The sequence below is a fragment of the Micromesistius poutassou genome (assembly GCF_964030765.1).
Source record: "Micromesistius poutassou genome assembly, chromosome: 1".
Lineage (NCBI taxonomy): Eukaryota > Metazoa > Chordata > Actinopteri > Gadiformes > Gadidae > Micromesistius > Micromesistius poutassou.
The window spans coordinates 11,120,731-11,132,175 of NC_140271.1; the positions used below are offsets into that span (position 1 = coordinate 11,120,731).

The 11,445-nt window shown below is 42.6% G+C and overlaps 1 protein-coding gene across 1 annotated transcript; it reads left to right on the forward strand.

Annotated features, from left to right (window-relative positions):
* Nucleotides 1-675: 675 nt before the first annotated feature.
* LOC311389907 (sodium- and chloride-dependent GABA transporter 3-like) lies at nt 676-10,992 on the forward strand (the record flags this gene model as incomplete). Its single annotated transcript, XM_084488746.1, has 14 exons — nt 676-806; nt 3,993-4,127; nt 4,593-4,730; nt 4,893-5,004; nt 5,427-5,559; nt 6,197-6,331; nt 6,592-6,695; nt 7,126-7,250; nt 7,459-7,571; nt 7,766-7,903; nt 8,205-8,307; nt 8,706-8,806; nt 10,462-10,632; nt 10,894-10,992. Exons 1-14 carry the CDS (start codon nt 692-694, stop codon nt 10,990-10,992), a joined length of 1,722 nt encoding a protein of 573 aa, XP_084344872.1. The 5' UTR covers nt 676-691.
* Between the last annotated feature and the right edge of the window lie 453 nt (nt 10,993-11,445).

The window sequence follows — 11,445 nt, forward strand, 5'->3', positions numbered from 1 at the left end:
GTCAGGTCCTCTCTCGCGATGGCCAGGCCACGGAGTCGGTGAGTAGCCTACCTCACCCTCAATTCTGCACTACTGCCTACTTTATCGGGTAGTAGAGAGGGAGGGAGTCCGAGACCGAGCAGTTGGTGGTGCCCCCACTCCCATGTATAAGGGGGCTCACTTGGGCATGGACAAGACAAGGGACAGAATCTTAGACTGTTTTTTTTCTGACCCAGGGTTAAGGGGGATGTCACCCAGTAACGTCAGGCGTGTCTGGAGGAACTACCGAGGAACGAGTTTCCCACCAGAGGAGAACGGGAAGCCTGGAAGAATGCTATAGCCTGGAAATACGCCTCGCATGTGGAGCAAAACGGTCTGTATAGGAACGCCGGAGACCAACGGTATCACATATCTCGGAGGTTGCCTGCGTTGTCCGGGACACGGCCAGAGATTCCTCTCTGGCTCACAGAGCCAAGACTCTTTTTTTTGCTACCCATACCCATTTCTGTTAGGCAAAACATTGAAATTGAATTGCTTAATCTCTTCTTCATCTCTCATTATGTTAACAATGCTGTTGAAGCTGTTTGGAACACCTGCATTTCTTGTTCTACTGTGCATGAAAAAAAGCTGCAAACAGCCTTGAACGAGGCGCATGGACACAGTGTAGTCGGGTGCTCAGTCCTGTATTATTGTGTCGGTTTTGAGTCTAACGATGGAGAGAGAGCAATGGACACACAAGCGCGAGTATATTCTGGCTATGGCTGGGAACATTGTCGGTCTGGGCAACGTCTGGAGATTCCCCTATCTGTGCTACAAGAATGGTGGAGGTGAGTAACTTTCACCCAGAGAGAAATGGAGAACTCATTCAAACTAAATCCTGTAGAAAACAAGGCACATGGCAGAACTGGGTGTACAAGTGCACACTGTATTATTGTTTATCTTGTTGTTAAATGTGGCACTCTTATACCCGGAATTGCTTCAATATTAAATGTATGAACCAAAAGTTTGGAAAAAAAGTTTCCCATATGTAGGCCATGCTTGCATGTGTAGAAATAGAGACTGCAAATTGACAGGTGGATGACAAACACCTAAATGTATAACCCAAAAAGCATCACAATGATAAACGTGTCTGCTTAATCGCTTAATCAAATGTAAATGTACCGGATGTTTTCATTCTTTTAACTAGTCCTAGTCCCAGTGAAGTCATTTTTCCTTTGTTTGTTCGTGAATGGAATGTGGAACTGTGGACTGACCCATATCACAGCGGTGTCTGTGTAAACAAATGGTATCGACTGTTTTCCCAGGTGAAAAAGTAGTATACTTACAATTTAGTTCAAATAAGTTATTTCAAGTATATATGTAAATATTTAAAGTATGTTTAACATGTGTATTGTAAATTGTACGTAAGTGTATAGTAAATTGTACGTAAGTGTACTAATGCCCCTTTTCCACCGACAGTACCAGCTCAACTCGCCTCGACTTATGGTCTGTTCCAGATGCCTCGGACACCAGCCTTCCGAGGTCCAAGTGGGGAAATCTCCCAGCTTTCTTGCGGCATTTCTCGGAGGCACGCCCCCTTTTGGTCGTGCCCCCTCGGAATTCTGAGAGTAGACCGAGCTCAGTGATGACACTCTCAACAAAAACGGCTGCGACCGTGAAGAGATTTATTTTCTTTGTATTTGTACCACGTTGGTCATTTTAATGTTGATTTTAAATGCTTTTACACACTTGATTACATTGCTACTTTATTCCGGTCACCAATGTATGCATTGCACGGTCTTGCTGTGTGTGCAATACAATATAAAGTCGTGTTGTTCGTTTTCGAGCTGGTTTTCTAAAGAGGCTAATGTAGCTAACAATAACAATGACTAGCCAATGACATGACACGATCACAAAGATGAACGGGAACGCTATAAGTGCTACAAGACAGGACATGACGTCACAAGTGAAACTCAGAAGGCTGGTGTCCGAGGCATCTGGAACACACCATTAGCCCGCCTTTTCTTGCGTTTTGAACACCAAAATCTGGTACCTGGTACTTGATTGGCGGCAGGCTGCGTCCACAAAGACTACTCCCCCATACGTCAGACACACCCTCGCCCATCCGTCAACGGACGGAGGTAGTGTGCACGAGGCGTAAAGGTCTAATTATGGTCCCACTTTCATGTAACGCAAGGGGTTTACAGACCCGTTACGTCCTTGCGGACCCTCCTTGCGTCCACCGCAAGGGCCTGACGTGCACCTCTCAAAAATTGTAACCTTCCGTCGAGGTGACACAGCAGCAAGGGCTGTGATTGGTCCGCTCACTAAAACCTGACCCGACTGCGTTGAAGGGTCTGCGTGGTCATTGCGTTGCATGAACGTGGGACCATAATCATAATTAATGGTGTGTTCCAGATGCCTCGGACACCAGCCTTCCGAGTTGCACTTATGATGTCATTTCCTGTCTCGTAGCACGTTCCTGCTTGTCTTTGTGATCGTGTCATGTCATTGGCTAGTCATTGTTATTGTTAGCTACATTAGCCTCTTTAGCAAACCAGCTCGAAAACGAACAACACAACTTTACATTGTATTGCACACACAGCAAGACCATGCAATGCATAAATTGGTGACCGGAATAAAGAAGACATGTAATCAAGTGTGTAAGAGCATTTAAAATCGACATTAAAATGACCAACGTGGTACAAATACAAAGAAAATAAATCTCTTCACGTGCACAGCCATTTTTGTTGAGAGTGTCATCACTGAGCTCGGTCTACTCTCAGAATTCTGAGGGGGCACGACCAAAAGGGGGCGTGCCTCCAAGAAATGCCGCAAGAAAGCTGGGAGATTTCCCCACTTGGAACTTGGAAGCTTGGTTTCCGAGGTATCTGGAACACATCATAAGTCATGGCTTGTTGAGCTGGTACGGTGGAAAAGATGCATTAGAAAAAGCAAATACTTTTAGTGGTCATTTAGTATACCATTTTTTTTTTTTTAAATACACTCATTTTCAAGGTCTTTGTCATACACTATTTTAATGCTTTATTAAAGTGTACTTTAATCTCACTTGATTAGAAGTATATTGTAAGTATACTTCTACATTTAAAATACACTTCTATTCTGTAGTATAAGAAGTGACTGTGCTGTAGTGCAAAGTGAGGGTGAAAATGTTTTAATAAGGCCACATAGTTTAGGGTGTAATTTAATGTTGAATGGCTTAAATCAAGTGAAAAGATTTGAACAGACTTCAAAAGTCTAAATGGAGTAAACAATGTAAACATGCACACCATCTAAAAAATGCCAAATGGTTAGAAACAAATAAAGTGTAAGACTTAAACAAATAGCTGTGATAAAGTTTTGAGATTTGAGATAAAATATAGAATAGCTGAGCTCTTCTGATAACGTTTGAAATGTTTGAATCAAGTCACAGTTACAGTTAAGTATGTGTGTGTGTGTGTGTGTGTGTGTGTGTGTCATCACTAGTAACTTGGAAACGTGTGCGAGATAAGCTCAGTAAATTATAGGGCTTACACCGTTGGACTCTGTGGATTCTCAACTTTCATATGACATCTGTTTGTGTAGATAGCATGACGTGAAAAATATAATTTTTAAGCACATTAACATTTATCTTTTACCGGAAGCACACACCCATACATTGCCTCTAGCCATATAAACATGGGTCGCCCTGTTAACACGTTCACACGGTTCTGTGTCGCCTTGTTTCATGTTTTTATCTTTCAATAAACAATGTCTCCTACACTTATACCCATATGCCATTGCCAAGAAAGATGGATGAAACCTTGTACATTTAGACAGGTCATCCCAGTCATTCATGTAAGCCACTTTGCAGGAATCGTCAATGGCTTCAACTGTGTTAGTGAGGCTGTTGTCCAAGTAAATATCCATAAAACTGATTTAGGAACACAACAAAACGACAAAGCAACTGAGAGAAATGATTACCATTGACAATGAGTTTGCCGCTTGCTTTGGTTCTTCCTGGTGTAAAAGGTTCATGTTTCTTTACTCCACAGGTGTGTTCTTGCTGCCTTACTGTGTGTTAGCTCTTCTGTCTGGTGTTCCCCTTTTCTTGATGGAGAACGCGCTGGGCCAGTTCACCCAGGAGGGAACCATCACCTGCTGGAAGAAGCTATGTCCGCTGGTAGAAGGTACGCTACAGAGCTAATTCATCCTGAGATTATTTTTCGCCATGTGGAGACATTGTTGTGCTTTAAAACTACCAGTGTCTGTTCATGGAGTGCCCCGTTCATGAAAATATAAGTCTTATGTGATAAGATTTAATGGTGGTAAACTCATCAATACTGCACCTATGCAGACAGCTAGCAGGTATAATACAGTCATATAACTGGGGACTTGATCCTTCGCCTTAAAGGTGCTGTAGGTAAGATTTGACTGTTGTTAAGAGAGAGCGTTCTCCCTCTCATTGAGAGTTGGAATCATGTACTTGATGATAAACAGGGAATGTTCATTTCCTTTGGCTATGGCATTTCCAATAAATTACACAAACACTTTAGCTCTTACATCTTATACAGCACCTTTAATCATGAAAACTGTATTGTCGTTTTTGCAACAGCCGTAGCCGTGAATAATACAGCAATCTGCTCCCTCCTCAGGTATTGGCTATGCCATTATTGTGATCCAGGTGTTTTCAACAATATATCTGGTTATACTGGCCTATTCGCTCTTCTACCTGCTCTCCTCCTTTTCCTCCGTGCTGCCATGGACCACTTGCAGCAACGACTGGAACACAGGTCGGGGTGGATTTATCAGAGATAGTATCAATTCCAATCTGTTCAAGTTACTTACAACTTCAGAGAAACGTTTTGAAAGTTCTGTCATGTTTGTCTGAGGGTTGAAATTGACACCTGGGGATTTCAAACGAAAAAAGTGTACTATGATTCAACCAACAACAGAGGCTTGTGTGGAGCTGACTACTCCGAACATGACCAGCCAACACTATGCTGAATTCGGTGGCAACTCGACATCTAAAGCGTCAAACAGTTCTGCAGTGATGGAGTTCTGGGAGTAAGTCAATAATGATGTACACTTGCTTACTGATTACTGAGGTCTTTATAATGGTTTTTCACGTTATGTTTCCATTCTTAAGTACCATCGACCACATTATCATATTAATGCATTCCTTAGATACCACTCCCTTAGAGACCACTCCCTTAAAGACCACTCCCTTAAAGACTGCTGCTCCCGGCTCTTATCTTTGCATACCTGGCCAGGCCTCTCTTCCTCGATTGCTTCGGGGAATCATCTTGCCTGTCAATCACAGGGGCTCACCTGGCAGGTATCTCTGACAGGGGAGCGTGAATGTGTAACCCTAGTCTCCAACATCTTGCACGGATATGCATTATCCGTTGCGTTATAGCAATGCGAGTGCTCATTGATGGCGAACCAGAGGCCGGCGTTTGAATGCCCCGTTTGCTTGCGGCCGTCAGGAGGCGTGTGCTGTCCATGTCTGGGGGGATCGAGGAGTTGGGGGCCGTCCAGTGGGAGCTGTGCGTCTGTTTCCTGGCTTGCTGGCTGGCCTGCTACTTCTGCATATGGAAAGGAGTCAAGTCCACTGGAAAGGTCAGCCCAACATGAGAATATCCTTCTTATCCTTCTTCTTATTCTCATGAGACTCAGCCTGCTAGTGCACTGAACACGATGCAACGTACGCGATTGCACCTTGTAGGGACCCTGGTTTGATTCCCCGCCTGTGATCCTATGTCATGTCCTATACAAGTCAGCGTTCTTTCTCAACCCACTGTCCTGTCTTATTTCACTGTCCTTTACAGAATGTTCATGAAATACATATATGCATGTATGTATAAGTTTACAGCCCAAAGCACTAGGAGTGCGAATTTCAGTTCATATTCATGGTCCAAAGTTTTTCTATAATTATTTTGTTTTAACAGGCGAAAGCACACAGAGTACAAATGTAGCAGATAATGAATTATTTTCCTCCCTTCATACAGGGCTCAAGTCTATATGGAAGCGAAAATGTGTAAACATTACTTTGTGCCTGTCCCTGACACTGCCATAGTATAATATTGTGGGCATTTAGGTCCAGTTAATTTTTTCCACTGTGTGCGTGTGTGTGCATGTGGTGTGTGTGTGTGTGTGTGTGTGTGTGTGTGTGTGTGTGTGTGTGTGTGTGTGTGTGTGTGTGTGTATGTGTGTGTCTGCATCGTGTGTGTGTGTGTGTCTGTCTGTGTATGTGTAGGTTGTGTATGTCACAGCTGTGTTCCCCTACGTGATGCTGGCCATCCTGCTGGTCAGGGGCTTGACTCTACCTGGAGCCTGGCAGGGTGTGGTCTACTACCTGAAGCCAGACTTCACCCGCCTCACACACCTGCAGGTTTGTTGAACACCCACATTAAAAATAAACTACAACTACACATGTTTCCTTGATTACCCAAAAACAACATTCCCAAAGCATTGTTAAGTAATTAATTAATTAATTAATTAATATCTCATCACATGTAAATGCATGTATGTAAAATGTGTTGATAAATGCAACATTCCATGGTTATTTTTTAAGAGTAAGCGCTGTGTGGACAAAGTGCATCATGGGGGGCATAGAGGCATTTGTGTGTTCACCATTGACATGTGCATCAGGTGTGGATCGAGGCTGGAGCTCAGGTGTTCTACTCCTACGGCGTGGCTGCAGGCACCATCAACACCCTGGGGAGCTACAACAAAAGGAATAACAACTGTTACAAGTAAGATGAACATCACAATCGCATCCCCCCACGTTGAGATGTGTCTCCACTCCACATCATCTGTGACGTAGAGTCCTCACAGACAGCAGCAGCTATTGGTATTGTTCATAGGTCATACTTATTTTTTCCTATAATTATATATGAAATGAAAATTGTATAAAGATGCAAATAATAATAATAATTAGAATACACTGGTAGGGGGTGTTTCTTTCTTTGTTAATGCCGATCTAATTATCGGAATTTGTGGCTTAGAAATGGCCAATTCATTTGTGATGTAGGGGTAGTGCAAAACGCTGCTGCACACACATTCGAACAATCCAATTCATGTGGGACGACAAGTCGTTCAAGGTGCAACTGATGTCCAAGGTACTGCAGATGGCACACACATTGCTCCTACAGTTGGACTTGTGTTTTGTGTTCTTTTTGCTAGGGACAGTCTTTGGCTCTGTGCTCTGAACAGCGCCACCAGTTTCGTTGCTGGATTCGCCGTCTTCTCTATTCTGGGATTCATGGCACATCAACAGGGTGTCACCATGGCCAATGTGGTGGAATCTGGTACACAATCCGTTTGGTTTTCATGCATGGCATGCATAGCCAGTCACTGCTAAACCCAGTCAACTGAGAGTGTGAAAGAAAATGACCTTCCATATAAAACATCACAACCTTTATCTGGTTGTCTTGGTTTAGCTAGGTGTGGTAGTCTTACCAGGTGTGTGTGTGTGTGTGTGTGTGTGTGTGTGTGCGTGTGTTTGCGCATCTCCAGGCCCTGGTTTAGCGTTCATAGCGTTTCCCCAGGCTGTGGCTATGATGCCTCTTCCTCAGTTGTGGGCGGTCTGCTTCTTCATCATGCTCATCATGCTGGGCCTGGACACACTGGTGAGAATGAGAGCTTCTAACACTGCCACGACAGGCACATCAAGTGTGTTTTAAAAAACAAAAACAGGCATTCACTTTCCATTTGTTATCACTTTTGCATTGTGCCAACAATAACTCAACTCAACTAATAGCGGTACTTGAGCCCAGTGCATCAGGAGCTGCCCTGCTGATGTCACCTCCCTCCCGTCTCTCAGTTTGTAGGGCTGGAGACCATTACGTCCAGCGTTAGCGACCTGTTCCCCGGGCAGATGAGGCAGCCGTGGCGCAGGGAAATGTTCCTGGCCGTTTTCTGTCTCGTCTCCTTCCTCCTGCAGATCTTGCTCGTCACAGAGGCACGGACCCTTCATAGAACCATTTCACAAACACATGTGTCCCTCATAACACTAATTATGGATTTGCTCCTTTTACACACCAGGGTGCGGGTAGTAGACTAAACTAGTGAAGACACGTCTATTACCCGTGCCCTGGTACTGAACATAGAAGGTGCAGACCCATAGTTGGTGTTATAAGCAACGTCAGTGCTACGATGACATCTCAGTAAAAAGATAAATCAATCAATAAATCAATCAATAGAAAAACCAACCTCTGTCGGACCCTGTGTTAATAATAATACATATTTTGTTTTTTCTCCAGGGAGGAATCTATGTGTTCCAGCTTCTGGACTACTATGGCTGCAACGGAGCGTGTTTGATCTGCGTGGCCCTGGCTGAGTGTGTCGCTGTTGGCTGGGCCTTCGGTCTGTTTTACCTCCCTGGTTTACCTGTTCAATTATTATTTTTATAACCATTAAAATAATTATTATTATTTTTAACCATTGAGAAATAAAGGGAGCAAAACTCCCATCACTTACTCATGGGACCCTTTCCTCAAAGCTCCACCGGCAACCGTTGCCTCATTGGCCAAGGTTCCCCTGTTTTTTCCGTCTGTCTTTGAGGAAACCTGCAGGTGGTGGAACCTCAAGCAGAAAAGGCTTTGCCTTAGCATCGTTATTAAATGTGTAGGGTGTACGTTTTGAGGGTGTGTCCTTGGGATATGATTTAAACCTGGCTGACCCTTGGCCCCTAACCAATTAAGAAAATATAATAAATAGAGAACTCGTAAGGGTTAACCGTCCAAATATTCTGTGTCTGACAGGTGCTGACAGAATGTGTGACGCCATCAAAGACATGAGTGGACAGAGGCCTTGCCTTCTCTTCAACTTCTGCTGGCGCTACATCACCCCCCTGCTCTGCCTGGTAAGACACACTCCCTGCAGAGGGGCAGGCTCTGTCCAATGGGCTGCAGAGGCAATGGCTGTATGCTTAATCAGGAGATGACACATTTTATAGCCTGAACTCCCGCACACTACAAGACAACAATAGTCAGTGCAGAGTTTTCAGGTGCTAATCAGGGTAAGAACAGGCTATATCTCTTCACATTTTTCTTGTTGACTAACCAGATAGGCAAGTTCAAATCAGCAGCATTCCAAGGTCTGTTCCGACCACCCAGAGATAACCCTTGGCCAACATAGTTGTGGAGAGAGAATCGCGCCTCCTGGATAGTCGACTAGAGCTCCCCAGGAAGTACTGACTAAGCTCTCTGCTGAAGAAGATGTAGAGACCTTTCTTGAATTTTTCGAGTGAACGGCCGCCAGGAATAGCCAGTGGCAAACCGGGGTCGGATCCTTGAACTGTTTTTGAGTGGGGAGGCCCAGAGTGTTTGTCGAGATCTGACATAATGTAAAAAGATCTGACAGATACTTTTTACATAATATCTATTAATATAATATCTATCAAATAAATCAACAAAAAATTCATCACTTACCTTTTATTGAGAATACAGAAACAGTATTCTATACACACTTTAGTGCTTACTGTGCAGGTCTAGTACGGCAATAAGCCTATTCATTGTAAAAAAAAAAAATTAATAATCAATACTCTTGCGGACGAATCGATGCATCGAATCGTCGGCTGCATAATTGGTTGTTGCAAAACAACCAACAATTGACTGCGTCTCCATCAAACTGCCACGTATACTCTGTCTTATCAAGTTTAAATTCACATGTAGTACACGTTGTTCTCTGGCCTTCAGTAGACGAGCAAAACCCACAGCAGTACGTCTAAACAAAAGGCTGACATGAGATGACATTCTGTGATATTAACCTCATCACCAGTAAGGCAGGGTCAGAAGCCTCTGGTTCTTGAGCCTACATCGCTCTTTCAGGGACTGCATATGATCGATAAACCAGGCTTAGATTGCATTATCAAAATATCATTATATTATATTATATATACAGAAATTGTTGTATAAATGAATTTTTTGGAAACAAAGCTAAAAAGCTTTTTTTAAACATTCATTCAACATTTATAGTCGACATATTTTCACCATAATCTACAATAACAGTGGATGATGAAATGCAAGAAAGGGAAATACTACAATGTATCATTGTTTCCAGCGTAAATGCTCATGTCTTAATTGCAATTAATCAATATCTCCCTTAAATTTTTTGAACGATAAATACTTAAACTCTTTGTTACAATTTTGTATGGCACTGCCAATGTTTCCCAACGTTTCCCAACCACTGGGAGCATTAAAAGACAAACACAAATATCTTTCATCGAAAAAAATACATTGGCATTTAGACATTGCTTTTTTGGATTTTTAATATGGAATATGGAACATTTAATATATTCCCCAACCATACTTGCTTATAAACAGTTATTAACAGTTATAAACGATGCTTGTTGACTGCATCACCATCGTTGACGTATATAACACTCACGTTATTAGCGTGCATGTGTCAGCTTCGGTGCAAAAATTGATAAGCTGCTTTGTAATTATATATAATGTGTATATATATTCATAATATATATTGGAATTCATAATATACGAACACGCTTTTCCCCCTCAGGCTAGCTTCATTCACTTTACCGTGGAGAACGAACCGCTGACGTCCAACCGGGGCCACCAGTTCCCCGGCTGGGCCTATGGTATGGGATGGGTCCTGGCCCTTTCCTCTGTCCTCATGATGCCTCTATTGGCGATACTGAACCTATATCGCACAAAGGGTAGCCTGCTTGAGGTAAGTGACTGTAGCGGCGCCGAAGAATTATGTTTGCGAGAGCTACGGGGGGGGGGGGGTAATCCATTTTGACGCAACAATGAAAAATACGATTTCATAGTTCTGTTTTTTTACATTTTTTTATATACAAGTCAGTACGATGTCTTCATATATAAACTTTATTATATTATTATGGCGATCACGGCCTTGGTCCTCACTCCCATTGAAACCAAGTGGATCGACCAATCTTTTCACTCACTTTTTCTTCCCTTTATCTGGCAGCGCCTGTACATCCTCTGTCAGCCTGTAGAAGGCGCCACAGGCATCACACCGCAGGACTATTCAGCAAGCCTTCCATTCCAAACCGAGATGAAGTCTTAAATTCACCCATATTTTTTATGCATAACAAGACAACTTCTCATGATTTACCAAGTATGTAAATTATATGTATGTATGTATAGTATGTAAATTATAAATAATAATACAAAATAATTGTAAAAAAAGGTATGAAATCGCTTTCATACCTTTTTTTTTTTACAATTATTTTGTAGTAGTTTCATTTGCTCTGTTGCAAAATGCACTGTTTTTGCCTCAGTACGATAGTACATGTTTTGAGGTGCTCACATTTAATACAAATACCACCCTACCTGGCATACTTGCCAGCTGTTTACATTGCTGATGGGTAGTCATTGCTCAGAATCTACTGTTAAAGAAAACAAAGAGTTGAATGTCCTTCTTTGAATAATCAATGAGAAATTATTATTAAAGTGAACAACATTAGTTTACCATAATATATCCCTTTATTGCCACGATGAACATAACAGTATGACATTT